Source organism: Salvelinus alpinus, chromosome 36, assembly GCF_045679555.1.
Source record: "Salvelinus alpinus chromosome 36, SLU_Salpinus.1, whole genome shotgun sequence".
NCBI lineage: Eukaryota > Metazoa > Chordata > Actinopteri > Salmoniformes > Salmonidae > Salvelinus > Salvelinus alpinus.
The window spans coordinates 9,064,110-9,087,315 of NC_092121.1; the positions used below are offsets into that span (position 1 = coordinate 9,064,110).

General features: G+C 46.0%; 1 protein-coding gene across 1 annotated transcript in view; it reads right to left on the reverse strand.

Annotated features, from left to right (window-relative positions):
• Window positions 1–3,196: 3,196 nt before the first annotated feature.
• LOC139564819 (protein tweety homolog 3-like) overlaps window positions 3,197–23,206 on the reverse strand; it is a 60,201-nt gene continuing 40,191 nt past the window's right edge. Inside the window, exons 8-14 of the mRNA XM_071384663.1 lie at window positions 20,377–20,432; window positions 18,069–18,161; window positions 17,000–17,092; window positions 12,009–12,145; window positions 9,818–9,994; window positions 9,118–9,196; window positions 3,197–6,819 (exon numbers count right to left, since the gene is read on the reverse strand). Of these exons, the coding sequence (XP_071240764.1) occupies window positions 6,649–6,819; window positions 9,118–9,196; window positions 9,818–9,994; window positions 12,009–12,145; window positions 17,000–17,092; window positions 18,069–18,161; window positions 20,377–20,432 (806 nt within the window). The 3' untranslated portion in view covers window positions 3,197–6,648. The remainder of the gene's footprint in view (window positions 6,820–9,117; window positions 9,197–9,817; window positions 9,995–12,008; window positions 12,146–16,999; window positions 17,093–18,068; window positions 18,162–20,376; window positions 20,433–23,206) is intronic.

Below are 23,206 nucleotides of genomic sequence, written 5' to 3' on the forward strand. Positions count from 1 at the left end.
AGGGCTGTTGAGTGATGCTTGGGCCCACACCCTCTGCGTTAACGTCCTAACAGTAACACCATCAATCTTGATGCTACTCTCAGATATGCAAATATCACCGTCAGCGTAAGACATGCTGGATGTCGGGGAGATGAAGACTGATCATCTTTACCAGTTGAACACTAGGTTGACACGCCTAAAGTAATTTGACCCCCATTACAACACATTCTGAAATGTACACAAGGAAGGAGGCCTAATCTTACGGTAGAACACCAAAGGGATCTTCACCAGAGATATGCAGGAAAGGTTGATTTGATAGAGGATGCAACAAAATAGAACATTTCCTTAAAAAATGTTGGGAAACAGTCCTAACTTAGGGACTCAAGCACATATTGAACTGAAGAAATTGTTTTTTTGGTGTAAGTGTCTTAGGGGTGTGCGAGACACAAGCTTTTGCATGGAATGCAAATCAGGAGGCAAATGAATTCTCTGGACAGACAGCTCCTTCTCCAGGCCTCTGCCCCGGCAGACACACAAGAGAGATATAGGACTCCAAGCTACGAGTGTTGACTGTAGCTTGATTACTGCCATGTATGCCTCATAGCCGCCTGTCCGGAGATTTTCAGTTAAATACAGTATATTACAGCTACTGCATAATGCTGTTTATTCATAACCTACACCAAATCCAACTAATGCATCTGTGATCTAGGATTACTGTTATAGGTGTGCCACCCTTCAAATGGGTCTCAGTTCAATCATTCCATTGCAGTATTTATGTATTAGGCCTAAGAGCCAACCAGCAACCAACCAGCAACAAGACAATCGTCCCAACAGAGGAAGACCAGTTCTTTGTAGCGATATACAAGTCACCCTGCCTTCTAACACAATAGCTCGTTCTGTAAACGCCATTTCCAGCCATTGTTGCTTCTACAGGAGGAACGTGGCCACATTCACGGCAAGTGTGGCAAACTAATGTGAAAATGTACCTTGTTAAACCTGTTAAACCGGAGGTGGTGGAAAAACACTGGTTCAAGACAGTAGTTTTGCCCAGGAGGCAAGACTCCCCTCAAAGCCTAGGAACGAAAAGGGATACGGTTTAGATCAATGTAAAAAGTAGGACAGTGAGAGGGAGGAGGGGATTTGCTCGAGAAGATAACTACCCTGCACCAATACCAATGCTTGCTTTTGAAAATGACTGGCTTTCCACACAGCCATGGAATAAAAGGTTAGGGAGGGGGCAACAGGGTAGCTCTAGCGATCCCTCATTCCCCCTCCTGGTGTGTGGGGGATGTGTGTAAAAGAGCTGCTGGGATGTGAGTAACACAGACACACCCCCCAGGATACAGCTGCCTCTCTCTTTTGAGTCCAGCCACAAAGGAGGGACAAGCAACACGACCTGTCTCCTTGACTCCCAGGCCCTCCCATGACTCCAACTACAATGTGCCTGGTAGGACGTCCCTCCAGTCAAAGATGCCTGGGACCTGCATTCACTGCTCTTTGCCGGGCTCAGTCCCACAGGACACTACTGTACATTGTGTTAAAAAAGGGTGGATCAGAATACACTGAGACATCCTCTAGAATTAGACTTTTCTAATTCTAGCTAAAATGGATGACAATTTAGAGAGGCATCTACACTAATAGGCTTCTTCCGTCTGCTCTGTCATGCTCTGAGTCCTGGAGAGATAGCTGGGGTTAGAATCCTCCAGAGGAGAGTTAGCTGTGCTAGTGTAGGAGCATCTGGCTGTGCGCCCAGGCCCGACTCAGGAAGTATCTGCTGGGGGTCAGAGGGCCCTGGCACCATCTCGCCCCTGCTCCGCTATTCAGCCCTCCACCTCAATGCATTAGCAATGCATTCCTCCAATCCAACAATGGGGAGTAATTCAATTTCCTCAAGAGTAAGACTGTGTGAAATTTCATTAGCGCGCTCCTTCTCGCTGAATACATTTCCGGTGCATTTGCAAAAGACTTGGCTGCCTCTTCAGGAGAAACAAGACTATTTAAACACCGTTCTGCTTTGTTTCTTTACTTCTCAGTCAAACTGAAACGTTTGAGAAGCAGGGAAGGAAGGGGGTAGATGTGATTGCTACATATTCAGACAAGAACATTGAATTAGAATTAAAAAATAATAATAATAATCGAATATCGTAAGCATCACTAACCATTTACATGTAAGACCAAAAAAAGATAATCTGATAGGCATTGTTGTCTCCATGCATACTTAACGTATACCCTAAAGAGTTACCAAAAAGTTCACATCTGGTGTGAGATACTAAATGGACCTTCCAAACTGATGACAGTGCAGTGAGTGGCCAGAAGGAACGGACAGCTGCTGAGTTCATCTACTTCTCCAGCTGTTCACTTATCATCATCCTACGATCCAGGAAGAAGTGTTGACCACTTCTCTTTGTTCATACTATGTTGGAAGAACACGTGACAAAACTGATTTGATTTAAAAGGATTTGTTGGACATTTCTGTCATGTTTGTTAAATTCATGTATCGTAAAGGCTGAGTTCCTAACATTACATTTGTAGTAAAATGGGATGAACAAAATACTAGGATTAAAGTACTTTGGCTCATGATCATTCAGGATCGAGGGACCATTCACTCATCCCTCCCCGTTCCCATCCCTCCAACCCCTCTTAGACTAGACAGGACGCCAGTCTTGGAGAGACAGCAGCTGCCTGACGTTCTGCCCTACAGGAAGGAGACAATGCTGGACGTCTGTCCTGTTTGTGACACTGGCCTCTCGCCTGCCGTCGGCCCAGTGAGGTTACACAGACAACACGGCCTTTCTCCTCCAGTCAACAGGACATCCAGGCCTATAGCCTTTCAATCTGCACACTACAGAGAACAATAGCACATCCCAGAAATACATTGGAGCTATATTACTGCCTGTAACAAAGCCTGCTGTGTTGAATATCAAAATACTTGTATCAACAAACAACCATCACCTCAGAGTACTATAGCACAGATATATTTACTGAGACACTGTGTAGTTCTGCTGCTACCTAGTGCTACTAGTCACAATATCAGCCAAGTGGAGCAAGCAATCTGTTATCTTTGTTCACCATTGATAGCTGCACATAGGCTTCCACTGTAAAATAATGTAGCCTAAGTTAAAATCAAACTCTCATAAAAATCATGCATTTCTGTCCATTTCAAAACAGTTATGATCAACATTGTCTATTCCTCACTACATGTAAAGACAAGTCAGGGTTCAACAGTTAACGTTGGTTTAATTTCAAAACACTGAGTTCAAGCTCAATAAAACCACAGGTTTAACATGTACAATATTTTAGTAATTGCTTTAAAATTATATGAAAACAATGAGTAAATCTACAGGGAATTGTTATCAAAACAAAGCAATGAAAGACAAAAACTATATCGTATTCCCATAAAAGCAACAAAAATGTTCTGCCTGCTACACATCGTAATATATGCAATGAACACTAAAAAGAATCAAATGGTAAATTACTTTTTATTTTTATGAAGGAAAAAAGATTTCATCACCATGACAAAGGAAATGTCAACTTCACCAGCTCATTTAGCAAACTTGTTTTAAAGGGATACTTCAGGATTTTGGCTATTAAGCCCTTTATCGACTTCCCCAGAGTCAGATGCACTGGTGGATTCCATTTTTTTTGTCTCTGCATGCAGTTTGAAGGAAGTTTCTAACTAGCGTTAGTGCATTTGCTAGTAGATACCATACACTTCCACTCATTCAGCTATCGCTAGTTAGCATTGGCTCGCAGATCTACCTCTAACTCATACTGGATGCAGAGACGGTGGTCTATTAGTTCATCTGACTCTGGGGAAGTAGATAAAGGGCATAATAGCCAAAATCCTGAAGTATCCCTTTAAAGTCTGTACATTGATCTAGCATTACAATATCAACAAAGAGAATATGACTACTCTAAAAACAGTAAAAATCCACCATTACTATAATAAATGGTCTTTCACACAGAAAATAAAAGAACAAGTCATTTTCAGCTCAAAATGTAGGGCTCATTTTCCTCGTTTGGTTGCTCAGGCAACCACAGTGCTGTGAACTGTACAAACAGGCCTAAGTGAGACATTTAAAAAGATCCTAGTAAAGGTAAGGTGTTGTGTTTGGTTATTGGCACAGTCTGACGAAAGAACCACACCTCTCATATTGATTACAACGCAGAACGAAGGGGCGCCAAGAGAAGCGTCGGTAGCAACAACGTACAACAATATTTCACTGTACGTTTGAAGGGGCACCATGCTTTAGGAGTCCACAGGAAAGTAGGACGCTCTTGCTGAAAAGGTAAATGGTACAAGTGAACCCGTGTCACCACAGCATTTCTTCAATTTACCCATTTTGAAACTACCGCAGTTTCATTTTTTGTCTCTCCAAAAATCGTTCTTTATGCTAAAACACATCTTTGTGACCATGAAATGCTGGAGCATTAGGACGTCCATGTTGCAGTTGCCTTGGCTGTTGTAACATGCATAATTGTATACTAGAATACATGTACTCTACACCTCTTTAGAAGAAACACATACTAATTAATGTACACAGCCTCCAGACACGGGATGTAACGTGATGTTACAGTCTGTGACTATATCCATGGGGTTCAGCAGAGGAGAACGTTGCGAGGCGGTCAGAGATCTGTTGGGAGGACAGGAGACTGGCAAGCAAAAACACCGACCACTGTACACAGAGGAACACCAACACAAGATACCTGGCTAATAGAAGAGCACTGCAAATGAGACTTTAAATGAGAGTCTTATAAATGGTGGAGGAAAATTCTTCTTTTGTTTCGTCTCTCAGCAATCAGGAACCAGTCCTCATATCGGTCTGTTGAAAAAAAGCTTCTGTTAGTTTTCGAAATGTTTCCTTTCCTCGTCTGAATGGTCTTTCGGTTTGGGAACAAAACCTGATAACAGCGGTCTGTGGTATTGATGAGAGGACAGCGGGTCCCACCGTTCACAGCTCCTCTTCTTTAGTGAGCGTCGTCCGTCTTTTCAGTTCACATCATCCAAGAGCAGACGCTGGAATCGCAAATAAACTCGTTTTTCCACAGCAAAACTCTCCAGTTCAAAATTCCATGTAGCTTCAGTCATTTTTCAGGAATAGTGGCACACTGCATCACTCCAATGAAAAACCTCCCCCTGGGGGGGGGGGACAACAGCCACAAACATGCAGGTCAGGACTAATGTAAGAGTTAAGAGGTCCCAGTCTTTTCCAGTCATAGACCTACTACTGTAAGACATTAGGAAATAAGATAACTGGTCCCACTCACAGTCTGAGACAAATGCAATAACAAGCGGATGGCTACGTCGATAAGAAATCAGTAGTCTCAGCTTGTTAGACAGTAGTAATCATATGTCAACGTGATCTCGACAGACACATGGATTGAGAGACCGGATAATACAACTGATGTTAATGCCCTTTCCTCGACCAGGCGTTCTACTGGTCGTGTTGCAAGTCCTCCAGATAACAGGATCACATGAGGAACTGAGATGTTTCACTATTATGAAGAACACTCACACGGAATGCTGGAGAAACACTGGTCTTTGTCTTTCAGACATATCATTGCCATAGTATTGTTGAGGTACATCCAACCGTTGAGGAACCGTGCCTGGATCCCAACTTGCTATGACAGAGGACTAGGTCTGTAAAAGGGTGTGAGGGAACAGTGGTTTCTAGGCCTTTCCACAGCTCTCTGTGTAAAGGCATTGCTCAACATCTCCTCCAGCAATGAGCGAGAGAGAGTACAGTACGTAGCAACATATTGAACAAAATCACTATCAATAGTAATCAGTGCTAGCCTAGATGGTCCCATAACTGTCTCAGTCCTCACCAAAGCAATGGCAGTTTAGTTTCATCATCTAGTCAGGTGTTCTCTCCTTCACAGCACCACAACTAGTGGGTTTTGCAGTGGTTAACATGGAGACCATTTGATGGTGGATGTCTCCTTCATACAATATCAAATACAAGAAGACCCCAAAAGTGGCAGACAAATAAAACCAAAAGATGTTGTTGGAGCAACATATCCTCACGTAAGACATTATCACTCCGTTCAAGATGATATTTGGTGGACTGAGCAGACAGAGGAGTGGAAAAGGAGCAGAGATCGTTCATGAAGAGCTGGAGGCCAGTTGCCTCATTAGTCTGTATTGTCCCTGGGCCATGAGGATGGCCCAGCACTGAGGCGGGGCGGTGGTAGGGGGTAGCAGGGGAACAAGGGCCACCACTCAGTCAGTCCACTAGCAGCCCATGAAGCAGATGACAGAGATCACACGATGCTGGAAATAACCTCCCATTGGCCCTCACCCTGCACTGGCTAGCGGCTCCGCTGTGTGGCCCAGCCCAGACTGGCCATCTGGAAACATCATGAAAGGGCCTACGGAAAACATTGTAATGACGACAGAACTATTTACACGATGCGTCTGCCTTGCACGTTCCTTTCTTAGCTCGGTCATCAAGCACACTTCAAAAGACATATTTGGCTCAGATGTTTGAAGTTGTTGCTGGGGGAAGAGGGCTAGTAAGAGCGAAGAGGAAAGGAGATTGGGACTCTAGCCTGGTTGAGGATGGAGATGATGTCACAGAGATGTTGAGGGGCATTGGAGAAGAGGTTCCAGAGGCCAGGCGGTTCCACACGGGTGTGTCTGTTGGTGGGTCACGCCCCCGGTGTTGTCTAGAGCTGTGCCGCTGGGTGATGTGGTGGGCGGTGTGGAGTGTGCTGTCGTGAGTGGTGTGCCGATTCGTGTTCTTGGTGCTGTGATGGGTGCTGTGGAGCTACGGGGGTGGAGGTACTGGGACCCGGTCCGCTGTTGGCCAGGTACTTGGCCCTCATGCTGGAGGTGTACTGTTGAGAGAAAGAGACAAGTAGGCGTAACAAAACAGCATGGGATGACCCGTGTATTCACAGATAAAACATTTTCATCCAATAGAGAAGTATAAAAAAATGGAAAAGTCATGAAAGGGCCTCCGGAAAACATAAGTCTTTACATGATGCCTCTGCCTTAGTGGTGTATATTTGATATTTTCTATGTTTGAAAGTGCAGGTCTTTTCCCTGACACCAAAAAAGCATGACTAATGTAACAAGCTGAGAACAACAGGTCACCTTAACAAATCAATAGAGAGGGTTTGGCTGTGAGGGCTGGAGAATGAACAAGCTCCACACATCACAGATGACAACACCAACAGAGAAAACATTCAGGGTCCATTCATTCATTTTAAATTGAGTAACTGCGCAGAGGCCATGCGGGATACAGAACCGGGGTTTTGCATTGTGGGAATGTCACCCGGGGAGTCATTTGGACAGCCTATTGTGGACACCTAGGATCAGCAATATGTACAGAATATCTCAGATTCCCCTAACCTCAGATTTGGCTCTGAACGGTCTGTGTGTGAGATCAGAAATCTACCTACAGTACCTATCTACCGTATCTATCCATCCATCTATCCAGTGTATATATAGTATGTTTCTACATGGGAAAGTAAGGGCTTATCATACTGTACTTAGAGGTAATAAACCATACTGGAATTGGGTTGTCACATCTGTGTACATTAATGTATTTACTGCAAAGGAAGGAGCAGACACAAAACCAGGTGCACTTGCAGTACATACTCTGTGAAAGGATGTGACAGGTTTACAGAACAGGACTTATTCCACTTGCCTATAGCTCCTATATAATATACATGCCATTCAGCTTTTATCCAAAGCGACTTGCAGTCATGCGTGCACCCAGGATCATCAGCGTTTCCAGCGCCATGCTCGGCCAACTGGATATAACCAGACGTTATATCCTACACACGGATGTACTGAAAAGTGGCCTTGCCAGATCATCATGACTTTCAATGGGAGTCTCTTAGACTTAGAGGTAAAGTGAGGTGGAGATCATCCCACTCCACACTCAGGAGCCATTCTACCCTTTATAGTGTACATCTATGAGCTCTCCAGGAAAGAGACGGAGACATAGGTGGCACAACCTGACAATAGCAGAAAGATGTTCTGGCTCACAGAACAACTCAAGACTTCCAGAATGAACCAGTACAAGTCCTGGACCAGGGGAATCTCCTGGCAACAAACTGGATAAAGTTGTTCTCTTCTATAGTAATTAACTTGTTCATTTTTCAAAACCGTCCATCCCTAAAAAAGTCCACTCAGATGTCATTCATAGTGTCCACTCCTTTCCAGACCCTCCCTGGTTCAGGTGGAAAGGGGAATGCAACAGTCTGAAGCAGACTGCAGACTGCAACGCAGTTACGTGAATGTCGTTTTCTGTCGGACGTAGGCTTCAATGTTGATGAAAGAAAGGCCATAGTGGGCCTGAAGGCAGGACAAGAACGTGACGTGTATCACCTAACACAGCTGCAGTGCTGGGGGATCGGAAGGCATGCTGCCCAAGGCCACAGTCAGGGGACACGCGTTAGGAGTTACACTAGCAAAACACAGGAGGGCAGTGGGGTGGCAGGTAACTCTGGATAGGGCGTGGGTGGTTGGGGTTGGGGGGGAGTAGACTTGGTTTGGGGGGAACACAGGCCAGTAAGTGAAGGTGGGTGGGCGGGCCATTGTCTGTACCTGTTAGCATAGCGGAGGAGGTTACCAAAACGATCTCTCACTCGCCGAGGGCTTTAACTGCCAGCTGCAGCTGCTGTAACTGTCCATGCCGGCAGTCAAATACAACTGTGTGGGTTTGCAGGAAAGAAAACAACAGCGACAAGACAGTATAGAGAAGATGTAGTATAGAGTATAGAGTCTAGGCCCAAGCAGACACACTGACACCAAGGAGGGGCTCAGCCTCCAGGACAGGAGGGCAAGCAGCCAGGGAGGACCAGGGACTGAGGGAACCAGGTTGACTTACAACACACAACCTGTGGAGACTGGTAGCTAGGATCGTCATGTTGACTCTAGCGCTTACTGTGAACCAAACTCACTTGAATATGTCAAAATAAGAGGCAAAAACAAAACACCGACTACTCTGAGACATTTCCAAAACCAGGCCCCGTTGGCAGACTGTTTACTTTAAAACAAGATCTCATCGGAAAGAGCTTTCATTATCATCATCATTATCGTGTCCTACACAACGGCTGCCAAATGACCCAGTCAGTGGAGGTGTTCTGTCCATCAGTGAATAACGTAGACATTGGGACACTTACCGAGGGAGGAGGGGACTCTCTCTCTATCAGTGGGGTGTTCTCACACCGCGGGTTCTGGAAGGCATTGGCATTCTGGGTCCTGTGTAACAGAACAAACACACACTCCAAGGTTAAACACAGGCAGGGATGGAACTACAGCTGCAGAACCTGCGTGCGCACACACGCACAGAAACAGGTGCACAAACACGTACATGACTTACTGACCCTCAAAATATACTTTCCATGCCACAGAAGCACATACATCCACATCTACAAATAGTTCATGATACCATTTAAACCCCAACAGGCACATCAGACACAGAACATCCATGGCTGTACTGTACTGTACAATCCAGCAAAACCAGAGTACCACCAAATCCCCTCCCCCAGCCCCCATCCTAAATCCTAAGAGGTCCATTCATAAGGCTGTTGGGTTTCAAAGGGCCACAGCTGGAGAGCAACAGCTGCATCGCTCGTGGCCGCCAGAATGTGACACTATGGGAGAGCAGAGCACAGCTCCTCTTTCTCAGCGGTGCCCTAAACGTGGAGGCTGTGCTAGTACAGCCCTGGGTCACATGGTATCTCACATTCCTCAATCCTCACCACCACAGCCTGCTTTGAACCTTTCAACACTGAGAAAGTGGAGGGGAAGTGCACCCACTGTTCCCCAGTGATTCTCTTTGAGACGAGTGTTCCACGGGACTGGTGTTACTGTACTCACATGTACTCTGTGACGGGGGCGTTGCTGACGGTGTGTGCTGCAGCAGGGATGCTGGTCTCGCTGCCGTAGCTGCTGCCACAGCTGTACAGGCTGGGCATGTGGACGCGGTACAGGTTGTCGTGGTTCTGCAGTCTGCCTCCGTGGGCCACGGACTCCTCCTCGCTGTCCGCCTCGTTCCTATACGAGACAGAGAGAGAGAGACACTGCTGAGTCACACATCCACCAGGACACATACTACCAGGGTTGGAGTCAATTCCGTTTCAATTCAGGAAGAAAACAGAAATTCCAATCCGACTTCCACATTTTCTCATAGGAAATCATTGAGGAAAAGGCAACAGAAAACATGTCATACCCTAAGGATGCAGCGCCCCCTGCTTCGACCAAATGAGATACTACATGTGACTAACACATTTCAGTTAATTACTATAGCTCCTGCCTTGGGCAAATCAGTGTAATTTTGTAAATGTTGGATCTCTATGGAAAGATCCATCATTCACCCAAGTGACGAACGTACAAGGACACATCCACAGTACCATTCTCAATTTCATCGTGGGGGACAAACATTGGAATGACAGTTTATTTTGAAATGGAATTGACTACAATCCTGCAGAGTGACAAACGGCCACAAGGTGGAGCCCTCTCCCACTGATGGGGAGAGCAGCAGCGGCACAAAAACAGGCACATTCACAGTCACGTTTTGCATTCATCCTCGGCCACGTTTCTAGTCAATTTCTTCACTGCCCAAGGGGAGACGAAAGATGTCTTCTCTTTGAAAAAGGGAAAGCAGCAAATCCCCACTGAGCTTAAGGTATAAAACCACGCTCCACTAAGATAAACATGTATTCAGTTTCCACACAAATATTACAGATTGATCTGCTACAGTACGGATTGGTTTACTTTGCCATTTCTGTCCAAACAGGAGCTGTGATAGTAACTAGCGCAAGGGCACCACTGAAAGCCCACTGTCACATTTCCAAAAAACAAAGACATTTCCCCCTGTAGCACAATGGTCAAGGTATAAAACATGGACAACAAAAGAAGACAAAAATAGCCTTTGCGGCGCTGCAGTGAACAGCGCTGCTGATGATGATGATGATGACATGGTGGAGCTTGTCTCCCTCTAGTGTTCAACACACCACCCACAGCGTTCTCCTCCACACAGCTAATTAATGACATCATCCCATTCGGATCAGCACGCATTCACCCATACAGAACATTACGAAGACAGTGTGTAGTGGGGGGGGGGCGTAACTAATTTCCAACATTACCGTGTTCATATATAAAACATATCAATGGAATGGCTTATGGCACTAAAAGCAGTAAAGCTTAATGGCGGGTTATTAAGAACTACATGCGTCATTACAACAACGAGTTATTACTCAAACAACTGTATGTCATTTAGAAGATGCATACCTATACAAAGCCCTTTGCTGTATAACAGGAACAGCGAGCTGAGATCAAACTGCAGAACATATCCACCAGTCTCCTCAGAACTCTGCTAATTACATAGTGGAGTTAAACTGGAGGCGTGGCCTGGGACAGCTAACTCTCGTCTCTTACAAGGCATTATGATTAATCCTCTCCATCGGCTGCTGATAGGGTCACCCAGCGGAGGGAAATCAGATGGATTTCATAAAGTACGTCGTCAACCTCCAAAATTACACCACTCCATGCAATGGTTGCAATAGATTTAAGCAAAGCTTTGCACGATTAGGGAGAGGGGGATAACAGGAAGTGATATATTTGGGGAAGCAGCTGAGCCCTCCTGGCCAGGTCCGATGGAACACGTTGCCAGTGTTCTACACACTAGCAACGGAAGACTTAAAGCAGCTAACACATTTAGTCAGGGGTTTAGAAACTCTTCAGGAAAAAAACAGATTCAATTCTATAATCTTATTGTCTCTGTCTACAGGCAAATAATTTGAGTAATTTCCGTGTAATGTAAAAATGGGACTCAAGAGGCTACAGTCCGTGGTTCAGGCAAAAGCTCTATTAACTAACGTATGAGTTCTATAGGAAGCAATTCTAAAAGGTTTCTCAAACCCTGAAATACTTAAAACATCGTTTATTTTCTGAACCATTTTCCTCATAGACATGGAGCACTAACATAGAAACAGAAATAGCATTGAGGTCCAATTGGACTGTATGTGGTATTGGAAAATAGTGGTGTGTACGGGAGATGGGTTCTGACCTCTTGTTGTTCCAGGTGTGAGGTAGGCTGCAGACGATGGCGCTGAACATGAACGCCGTGACGAAGGAGAACACCACCAGGTAGATCAGGCCCTCCAGTCCATCATAACACAACCCTGTTATAGCCTGGACATAGTCCTGGAACACAACAACACAGTTAATAACACAAGCCTGTTATAGCCTGGACATAGTCCTGGAACACAACCCTGTTATAGCCTGGACATAGTCATGGAACACAACACAGCAACAGAGAAGTAATTTATAATGGTACCTGACATTATTTATGATCACAGTATGCACAGGGTGGTACAGTGCATCAGTCTCTTCAATTATGTGATGGTGCATGACGTTAGATCATTAGTAGATGTCATACATACATACATACATACAGTGAGGGAAAAAAGTATTTGATCCCCTGCTGATTTTGTACGTTTGCCCACTGACAAAGAAATGATCAGTCTATAATTTTAATGGTAGGTTTATTTGAACAGTGAGAGACAGAATAACAACAACAAAATCCAGAAAAACACATGTCAAAAATGTTTTAATTGATTTGCATTTTAATGAAGGAAATAAGTATTTGACCCCTCTGCAAAACATGACTTAGTACTTGGTGGCAAAACCCTTGTTGGTAATCACAGAGGTCAGACGTTTCTTGTAGTTGGCCACCAGGTTTGCACACATCTCAGGAGGGATTTTGTCCCACTCCCCTTTGCAGATCTTCTCCAAGTCTTCAAGGTTGAGGCTGATGTTTGGCAACTCGAACCTTCAGCTCCCTCCACAGATTTTCTATGGGATTAAGGTCTGGAGACTGGCTAGGCCACTCCAGGACCTTAATGTGCTTCTTCTTGATCCACTCCTTTGTTGTCTTGGCCGTGTGTTTTGGGTCATTGTCATGCTGGAATACCCATCCACAACCCATTTTTTTTTTTTTTTTTTTTTTTTTTTTTTTTTTTAAATTTTTATCCCCTTTTCTCCCCAATTTTTCGTGGTATCCAATCGCTAGTAATTACTATCTTGTCTCATCGCTACAACTCCCGTACGGGCTCGGGAGAGACGAAGGTCGAAAGTCATGCGTCCTCCGAAGCACAACCCAACCTAGCCGCACTGCTTCTTAACACAGCGCGCCTCCAACCCGGAAGCCAGCCGCACCAATGTGTCGGAGGAAACACCGTGCACCCGCCCCCTCGGTTAGCGCGCACTGCGCCCGGCCCGCCACAGGAGTCGCTGGAGCGCGATGAGACAAGGATATCCCTACCGGCCAAACCCTCCCTAACCCGGACGACGCTAAGCCAATTGTGCGTCGCCCCACGGACCTCCCGGTCGCGGCCGGCTGCGACAGAGCCTGGGCGCGAACCCAGACTCTGGTGGCGCAGCATAGCACTGCGATGCAGTGCTCTAGACCACTGCGCCACCCGGGAGGCCCTCACAACCCATTTTCAATGCCCTGGCTGAGGGAAGGAGGTTCTCACCCAAGATTTGACGGTACATGGACCCGTCCATCGTCCCTTTGATGCGGTGAAGTTGTCCTGTCCCCTTAGCAGAAAAACACCCCCAAAGCATAATGTTTCCACCTCCATGTTTGACGGTGGGGATGGTGTTCTTGGGGTCATAGGCAGCATTCCTCCTCCTCCAAACACGGCGAGTTGAGTTGATGCCAAAGAGCTCCATTTTGGTCTCATCTGACCACAACACTTTCACCCAGTTGTCCTCTGAATCATTCAGATGTTCATTGGCAAACTTCAGACGGGCATGTATATGTGCTTTCTTGAGCAGGGGTCCTTGCGGGCGCTGCAGGATTTCAGTCCTTCACGGCGTAGTGTGTTACCAATTGTTTTCTTGGTGACTATGGTCCCAGCTGCCTTGAGATCATTGACAAGATCTTCCCATGTAGTTCTGGGCTGATTCCTCACCGTTCTCATGATCATTGCAACTCCACGAGGTGAGATCTTGCATGGAGCCCCAGGCCGAGGGAGATTGACAGTTCTTTTGTGTTTCTTCCATTTGCGAATAATCGCACCAACTGTTGTCACCTTCTCACCAAGCTGCTTGGCGATGGTCTTGTAGCCTATTCCAGCCTTGTGTAGGTCTACAATCTTGTCCCTGACATCCTTGGAGAGCTCTTTGGTCTTGGCCATGGTGGAGAGTTTGGAATCTGATTGATTGATTGCTTCTGTGGACAGGTGTCTTTTATACAGGTAACCAGCTGAGTTTAAGAGCACTACCTTTAAGAGTGTGCTCCTAATCTCAGCTCGTTACCTGTATAAAAGACACCTGGGAGCCAGAAATCTTTCTGATTGATAGGGGGTCAAATACTTATTTCCCTCATTAAAATGCAAATCAATATATAACATTTTTGACATGGGTTTTTCTGGATTTTGTTGTTGTTATTCTGGATTTTGTTGTTGTTATTCTGTCTCTCACTGTTCAAATAAACCTACCATTAAAATTACAGACTGATAATTTCTTTGTCAGTGGGCAAACGTACAAAATCAGCAGGGGATCAAATACTTTTTTCCTTCACTGTACATACATACATACATACCAGTTGAAGTCGGAAGTTTACATACATACACCTTAGCCAAATACATTTAAACTCAGTATGTCACAACTCCTGACATTTAATCCAAGTGAAAATTCCCTGTTGTAGGTCAGTTAGGATCACCACTTTATTTTAAGAATGTGAAATGTCAGAATAATAGTAGAGAGAATGATTTATTTCAGCTTTTATTTCTTTCATCACATTTCCAGTGGGTCAGACGTTTACATACAGTCAATTAGTATTTGGTAGCATTGCCTTAAAATTGTTTAACATGGGTCAAACGCTTCAGGTAGCCTTCCACAAGCTTCCCACAATAAGTTGGGTAAATATTGGCCCATTCCTCCTGACAGAGCTGGTGTAACTGAGTCAGGTTTGTAAGCCTCCTTGCTCGCACATGCTTTTTCAGTTCTGCCCACACATTTTCGATTGGATTGAGGTCAGGGCTTTGTGATGGCCACTCCAATACCTTGACTTTGTTGTCTTTAAGCCATTTTGCCACAACTTTGGAAGTATGCTTGGTGTCATTGTCCATTTGGAAGACCCATTTGTGACCAAGCTTTAACTTCCTGACTGATGTCTTGAGATGTTGCTTCAATATATCCACATTATTTTCCTTCCTCATGACGCCATGTCAGGAACTGTGAAAAAATTTGTTGAAATGTACTTGGCTAAGGTATATGTAAACTTCCGACTTCAACTGTACATACATACATACATGTACAGTAGGCCTGTATGACAGGACAGTGATGCAAATGTGACGTTTTGCAATGCCTGGATACAATACCACTAACATGGTCACAGATCTGTCTGCTCCACTGTCTAGTAGGGCGTTACTTAGGTGCCAATACGATATGTATTGCGATTCTCACAATTCTAATATGTACTGCGGTTCCACACTGTGACTTTATTGCGAGTCGATCATTCAAAAATACTGCTGCTGCAGAGGGACAAGACAGAGCCATGAGAAAATGAGGTTTGATCAGTCACGGAAATAAAAGTGCTGAAAATAAAATGGGCTCCCTATTTAAAAAGAAGATGGAGAACAAATAGTGGAGTTTTGGTGCAGGTACAGCCAACTAGCGCAAAAATAATACTGCGATATTGTCAAAACTATGAGGTATACCTTCAAAAATAATAACCCGTTATGTAACTGCATGGAACTTTCCTCCCATCACTACCGTCTGGTTGCCATGTCATATACATGTATCTATGACAACTAGTGCACAGGCTAGAGGTTCACATCACTTCATAGAAACACAACTAACCTACCAAACAGATGCTACATTTTGCCTGTCAGCTACACTGGGTTACTGTACCCAGCGCCCTATCTGACACACATGCTACACAAGCTGGGGGAGGGAGGTTAGACATGACTATTTAATGATGCATCGCGTGGAGGAGTGAAAGCAGGCCAAGACGGTGCTTTTCCAGCGCCTTGCTTCAGAGCCAAGCAAATTACAGTCATTATCGAGAGGAAGTAACTCAACAACATGTGCAATACCCGGGAGCGCTATTCAACATGACAAAAGCAGAGTAAGTTGGGAATAATATTGTCCAGCTTTTAAAGAAAACATTTCACGACGGCCGCTTCTGCTTCCTACATTTGCACTGAGAGACGTCTTGGTTGTTCCCTCTAGGTACAGCATGATTACATGTGATGTAGTGGCAGGCGCGTTACACCATCCTCCTGGGTCATGCTCAGCACAATGTTCAGAAAGAAATATACGATGCAGAACAAACATCCCTCTCTGTAGAAGAACAAACCACGTCAGCTCTATTCACGTCATGACATTTCTATCTGCTCCTGAAAGTGGCCCTGGTTTAGGCCGAATGTAAGCTCCTGGGCTACTACTTGATTGGCTCAGGTTCTCCTGCCCTCCGCTGTGAGGGCTGTGAGTGGTGGGGATGAGAGTGGAAGTGACAGTAGGAACAGTGAGACCCAGGCAGGGTTCTGACAGTGTGACAGTGGGCATCGGCCACATAGGGGTTAACAGGGGAGGACGTGAAGAGCTGTCAGGGAGGGCTGCTACTACAGATCAGAGAGATATGCAGCTCAGCCCAGGGCGGAGGATGCACTGCAGGCAGAGAGGAGCAGGTCTGAATACAGGGTTGAACCAAGAGCAGTGGACCAGAGTTGAGCTCAGCTGCACGTGCACAGGAGTGTGAACCGTGAACGTGGTCCTCTCCATCACACAGGCAGAGGGGAAAGCCAACTGCGGGTCACGCAACGACTCAATGGACCGTTTAGACACAGCTTGCGCACACATCTGCAAACATCATCGGACTGGACATGCACCGAACGTACCGTACACGCTAACAACCACATCCCAGAGAGGGATATGTACACATGTAGACCGTGACCACGCAACACAGAGACCATACGACATCCCCCGTGGAGTAAGGATGTTAGCCATGGTCCCCCTGGTGTCCCAGGCAGGAAGGCAGCTCACCATGTGCAGGCTTCGGCAGTCCACCAGGGCAGTGAGCTGATGCAGGCCGATCTCTGTGGTGTTCAGCACCCCCTGGATCTGCTCTAGATTCCCCTGCAAGACACACACAAACACACAAACGCTTTAAAAACAGGGCCGGGTCGACATTTAACACAGCAAATTAGGCCAGACCACTGTCTCGGTGTGCGTGTGAGTGTATGAGAGAGATACTGGCAGTACTTACATTTGGTGTCCTACTTAAACTAGTAAAGGAGGTTGGTATGACGTCAACAAAAGTAGAGAGTCGGCGAAACTTGAATAAAACTCCCAAACCAGAACAGAGTCAGCAACCCTGACGCCTCGTGCAGACAGACTCCAGGGTTTTAATGGTGCGCACCACATTCCATTGAAATGAAGGTACTTCCTCCGAAACCTCAAACTAAGGCTATACCGCCGTCTGTCTGCACGAGGTGTAATAACAAACCACGTCCGGATTCTCCTATGGGCCGTAACGGCCGGCAGAGAACAGCGTCTGTCCAGAGGTCTATTTTAAATGACTAAATGGGACACGAGAGCTGATGAGTGTTGATGGAGTTCTACATTTCTGGTAGCCCAACAGAACGTGAAATGTTTCCATGAACTCAGCATTTTCTCTCTTCACTGTGCCACTGAAGCAGGCCTGCGTGCCTCTCTCGATTTTCCAACACGTCCCAAATGTCAGGCCTCATTTGTTGCTCTGTGCACACAGCGGAAAGCTCAGCGCTGGACAATACAACACAGGGCTGTACAGAGGAGGCCAGTGAAAGTAACATGAGCATAACGCAAAGGTGAAGTGCCAGTAGACTTTTGTGGCCAGGTGCACTCGTCTCCTCCCTCTCTCTGCCTCTTGGTCCATTGGTTCCATTCAGTGGACTGTTCAACCCTTAGAATTGCTACAATAGTACAGCCGGTGTATTCAGAGCAGGGGGAAAGGCAGGGCGTGTTTGTGTGGCGTGACTGAGCCAGCAGGTATACAGTAGTATCAGTACTCTGGCAGGTGGCGTTCACAGCAGGAAGTAATGCGATGGATGTCAGGAGTCAGGGCGCTCACCTTAGTTTGGGGATACTCTCTGGTGGCCGAGCGGAGCAGCTCAGACACGTCGTCCTGCATCTCCACTAAGGCTTTGTGGCTCCCGGACAACTTCTACAACACAAGAGGAAAACACAACCGCCTGTATCAGACATGGCACTGAGAACTGCGCTACTTGTTCGGAAAACGTGGCGGTCTCGTGGTCAGGCTTCGGAGACGGGCACATCGCGCTCCACTCCCTAGCATACTACTCGCCAATGTCCAGTCTCTTGACAATAAGGTTGATGAAATCCGAGCACGGGTAGCATTCCAGAGAGACATCAGGGATTGCAACGTGCTCTGCTTCACGGAAACATGGCTAACTCAAGGGACGCTAACGGAGTCGGTGCAGCCAGCTGGTTTCTCCATGCATCGCGCCGACAGAAACAAACATCTTTCCGGTAAGAAGAGGGGCGGGGGGGTATGCCTTATGATTAACGAGAAGTGGTGTGATCATCATAACAACACACAAGAACTCAAGTCGTTCTGTTCACCTGATCTAGAACTCCTCACAATCAAATGTCGACCGCATTATCTACCAAGGGAATTCTCGTCAATCATAATCACAGCCGTATACATTCCCCCCCAAGCAGACACATCGATGGCCCTGAACGAACTTTATCTGACTCTTTGTAAACTGGAAACCACACACCCTGAGGCTGCATTCATCGTAGCTGGGGATTTTAACAAGGCTAATCTAAAAACAAAACTCCCTAAATTCTATCAGCATATCGATTGTGCTACCAGGGCTGGAAAAACACTAGACCATTGTTACACTAATTTCCGCGACGCTTATAAGGCCCTCCCCCGCCCCCCTTTCGGAAAAGCTGACCACGACTCCATTTTGTTGATTCCAGCCTACAAACAAAAACTCAAACAACAAGCTCCCGCGCTCAGGTCTGTTCAACGCTGGTCCGACCAATCTGAATCCACGCTTCAAGACTGCTTCGATCACGCAGATTGGAATATGTTCCGCATCGCGTCCAACAACAATATTGACGAATATGCTGATTCGGTGAGCGAGTTCATTAGGAAGTGCATTGACGATGTCGTACCCACAGCAACGATAAAAACATTCCCAAACCAGAAACCGTGGATTGACGGCAGCATTCGCGTGAAACTGAAAGCGCGAACCACTGCTTTTAACCAATCTTGGTGAGAAACCTCCTGACCAGAACACAGAAAAACAACAACCTGCTAGAGAACTCTAGTCCTTTCTGATGGTCAAATACGTCCCTTTACACTCAACTCAATGTCGGCACATTGACACCCTGGTACCTGTCAGATATATTATGTATCAACCCTTTTTCTTAACAGATGTACCTGTGATAGCTAGCCTGGGCTTGTGCTGCACTGAGAAGAGGAAAGAAATACTACAGTCCATTAAAAGCAAGTCACGGATAGAGTCTTATGGTAGGGTCTTCAAATCACGTTAATATTTGACACTGGCAATGGCCTTAGTGGCCGTTTCGCAGTTCTACATTTAAACCTCCAGGAAAAGCTGACATTTGGCCTAAAAGATGAAAGGCACAGGGAGAGTGCACTCTGTTCTGTCTCTCCCAGCAAGACTGCTCCTCTCTAGTTGGACTGGTACAGTGAGTGTATGTCATAATATGCGGCCCCCCCAAAAAACAGTCTTGCAGCCTTGACCAGTATTCTTCGAACAAAAAGCTTTTCTGGGAGATACGTTTTTTTCGCCTAGATCTACGTTTTGCGACACTTTAATTAGCCAATAAAAAAGCTACAAAGTCTAAGTGAAAAGACAATATTTTCCCTCTGAAGTAGCGGTTGTTGACTAGTCTTACTCCTCTTACTGAGACTGTATTTTCAGCCTGAACAGGTACTAATGACGTCATTTCCACCAACTTCGCCCGCTGGGTCCGAGGCGTTGGTTTGAAATGTTAATCTGAGACGGCAGTCCACAGAGGAATCTAGAAAGGCTGCATATGATCATCATCTCCCTTCCTTTCGTCCAATGGGATCGCCTCATTTACACAAAGAGGTCATAGATCAGAGAGAAGATATGTGCATACATTATACAGTATGTATGTGGTGAGACGCATTAGCTAGATGAGAGTCATTTCACTGTTCAGCCTCATTAGATCAGATCAATTATAACCGGCATCAAAGTTACATGCTAGCCTGATTCACACATATACTGTATACTGAAAAAGATACGAATACTAAACATGCTATAAAAACAAACACATCCCTGGTGTCTGTGAGGCCTATATCAAAGCGCTTTGCTAAAATATGATGGCCAGTAAAAAGTCTGTTTGAAGTAGCCTACCTGTTGGAATGGGTTGGTTTGGCCCACACTGCATGTCATGTAGTACTGCAAAATGTCTGTGGAAAAACACACACAACAGGCCTGGATCAGATGATGTGAGCAGTACCGCAGACAACCTCAGTCTAGTTAGTTGTACAGTGACACTACTATTACTACACGGTGAATTGCATGAACACATTCTCACAGAGGCCATCATGTTTTCTCTCCAACCATTTCCCCTGTGAAAGCAGGTCCTTTAGAAGCTGCAGTATGTGGGAGCTTTCATTCACCACCATGGTGACTTACTGGATGGTATTTCTATTCCCTGACCTTGACATCCCATAGCCTTTATATGCCACTGCCTGAAGCAGTGCCTAGTCTACTGAATGTCAGCTGGTGAACCCCATAACCTACAGTGATGTGGTATCATCTCAGGTCAGCTTCCCCAGAGACAGAGAGAAATGGACAGAGATTGGGTTATTTTTTGGGGTTGCTTTTCTGAAGGAGGGTGAATAATGATCTTTGGGAGGGCCTGCAGAGTAATCAATGGCTGCCGATTAGCTGGGGGCTCGAGAGGAGAGGAGACCGGGAGCTCGAGAGGAGAGGAGACCGGGGGCTCGAGAGGAGAGGAGACCGGGGGCTCGTGAGGAGAGGAGACCGGGGGCTCGTGAGGAGAGGAGACCGGGGGCTCGAGAGGAGAGGAGACCGGGGGCTCGAGAGGAGAGGAGACCGGGGGCTCGAGAGGAGAGGAGACCGGGGGCTCGTGAGGAGAGGAGACCGGGAGCTCGAGAGGAGAGGAGACCGGGGGCTCGAGAGGAGAGGAGACCGGGAGCTCGAGAGGAGAGGAGACCGGGGGCTCGAGAGGAGAGGAGACCGGGAGCTCGTGAGGAGAGGAGACCGGGGGCTCGTGAGGAGAGGAGATTGGGGTTGCGTCTCTAATGGCACCCTACACCCTGGTCAATAGTAGTAGAGCACTATATAGGGAATAGAGTGACATTTGGGACAGAACCTGGGTCGATGGTGACGGTTCAGAGCTCCGTAAACAATGCTAATGGGTTAGCTAGCAGCACAGTCAGGCACACTGTGCCAGTAGGATGAAAAGTATCCTGCTTTAGGGAACTCAATCTGGGACGGTGTGAGGAGGAGACATGTATTCTCACCCACACACTCATGCAATTTAATAAATAATGCTATTTGGGAGTGCGTGACTCAAACATAGCACAGCATGGCAGAGGTTTGAATCAGAGTGGCTCTCCTTCTGGTCCCCAGTATTAATCACAGAGAACATCACCAGCACCACCAATATAACACATGGCATCCTATTTCTGATGTCACACTGGCCTGTGACGTCCACTGATTCCCACACAGTCAGGTGGGTTCCGGATATCTAACACGCACACACACACAGCGTGGTAGAGAGAAGAGCAAGTCTGCTCTGGTTATGGATGGGCCAGTTCACATCTGCCGTAGCTCCTCTAAACTGAGCTCCCTCCCTGTGAGTCTCATAAACAGTGTAATTATGGCACTGACAAGGGAAATGAACTGCTCATTCAATGATATCCTTGGATGGCCATATACAACAGGCTGAATAGAAGACCTCTCATTTACAGCTTGTAATAGTGTTTAAAGCAGCCAGTCAGAGATGACAGACTCATAACTTATCTTTGTGGGAGCTGCAATAATTGGGTTCAGGATTTTACTACCATATCGGCAGTGATGTAAAAGAGAAACAACGGCCGAAACGTTAAGCAGAGAGCGGGAGAATAGAACAGCCTTTCTGTTGGGGGCTAGGACAGGGCAGTAAAGATAGACATATTACAGCCAGCGAGGAACAACAGATAAGATGAAGAATGGAACCAGAGCTGTTGCAGAGTGAACTATAACCTGCCCTGTAGGGTTCATTTACCAGGGCAAAATAAAACAGGAAATCGCGTGCAGTAATAAAACCAACGGCTTGTCCAGGACGGCCACTTTCTTCTCCTGATGTCGAGTGACAGGTATGAAATAAGGACAGAACGGAATAAAGGTCACGAAAAGGGGGACCTTTTCAAAGGCTGCCGTTTGCGAATTGAGAACAACAACCTTAGGGGCGGAAGGCAAGGTCATTCTTAGGGGTCACAAACATGCACTAGACACCATGTTGAAGAGAGAGAGACTCTCTCAGAGTCATATCACCAACAGCGTACCAATTTAAAATCAAGTCTTGCAACTCCACAAAAATGTTCAGCTCCCTTCTGAGTCTAAACCACCGTACATTCTAATCATTTCTGCTTATAAACACACAGGCATGTTAACACACAGGGAAAACAGAACACAGTAACACCCCTGAATGTCCGAGTCCAGCCCCAAGGCAGTGGGTGAAGACATAGGTCTTAACAACAGTTCAACTAGCCAGGATCTATAGTTAATGTTGGCTTTCCTAACTGGAGCTCCCTCCTCTAGTATTCCTACTGAGAGTAGACAGAGAGGGCTTCACAATGACAGGGTAGAGAGCTCTATTTTCTCCAGCAATGACTTGACAATGGAGTGGTGATTTAGAAAGAGGATGACACTAACTTGGCAATAGTGTTAGGGGAAAAACATTGATAATCGATACAGTTACATATCGGGGTATTTTTGACCATGTATCGTTTTGACAATATCGTAATATTATTTTTGCGCTAGTTGGCTGTACCTGCACCAAAACTTATATGAAATATGGAGCCAATTTGTTTTCAGCACTTTTATTTCCATGACTGATCAAAACTTGTTTTCTCATGGCTCCTTTGTGAGAATCGCAAGGCACCTAAGTATCGTGATTATATCGTCCCTGGCAATTCCCAGCCCTACTGATGACTGTGTTAAATTATGC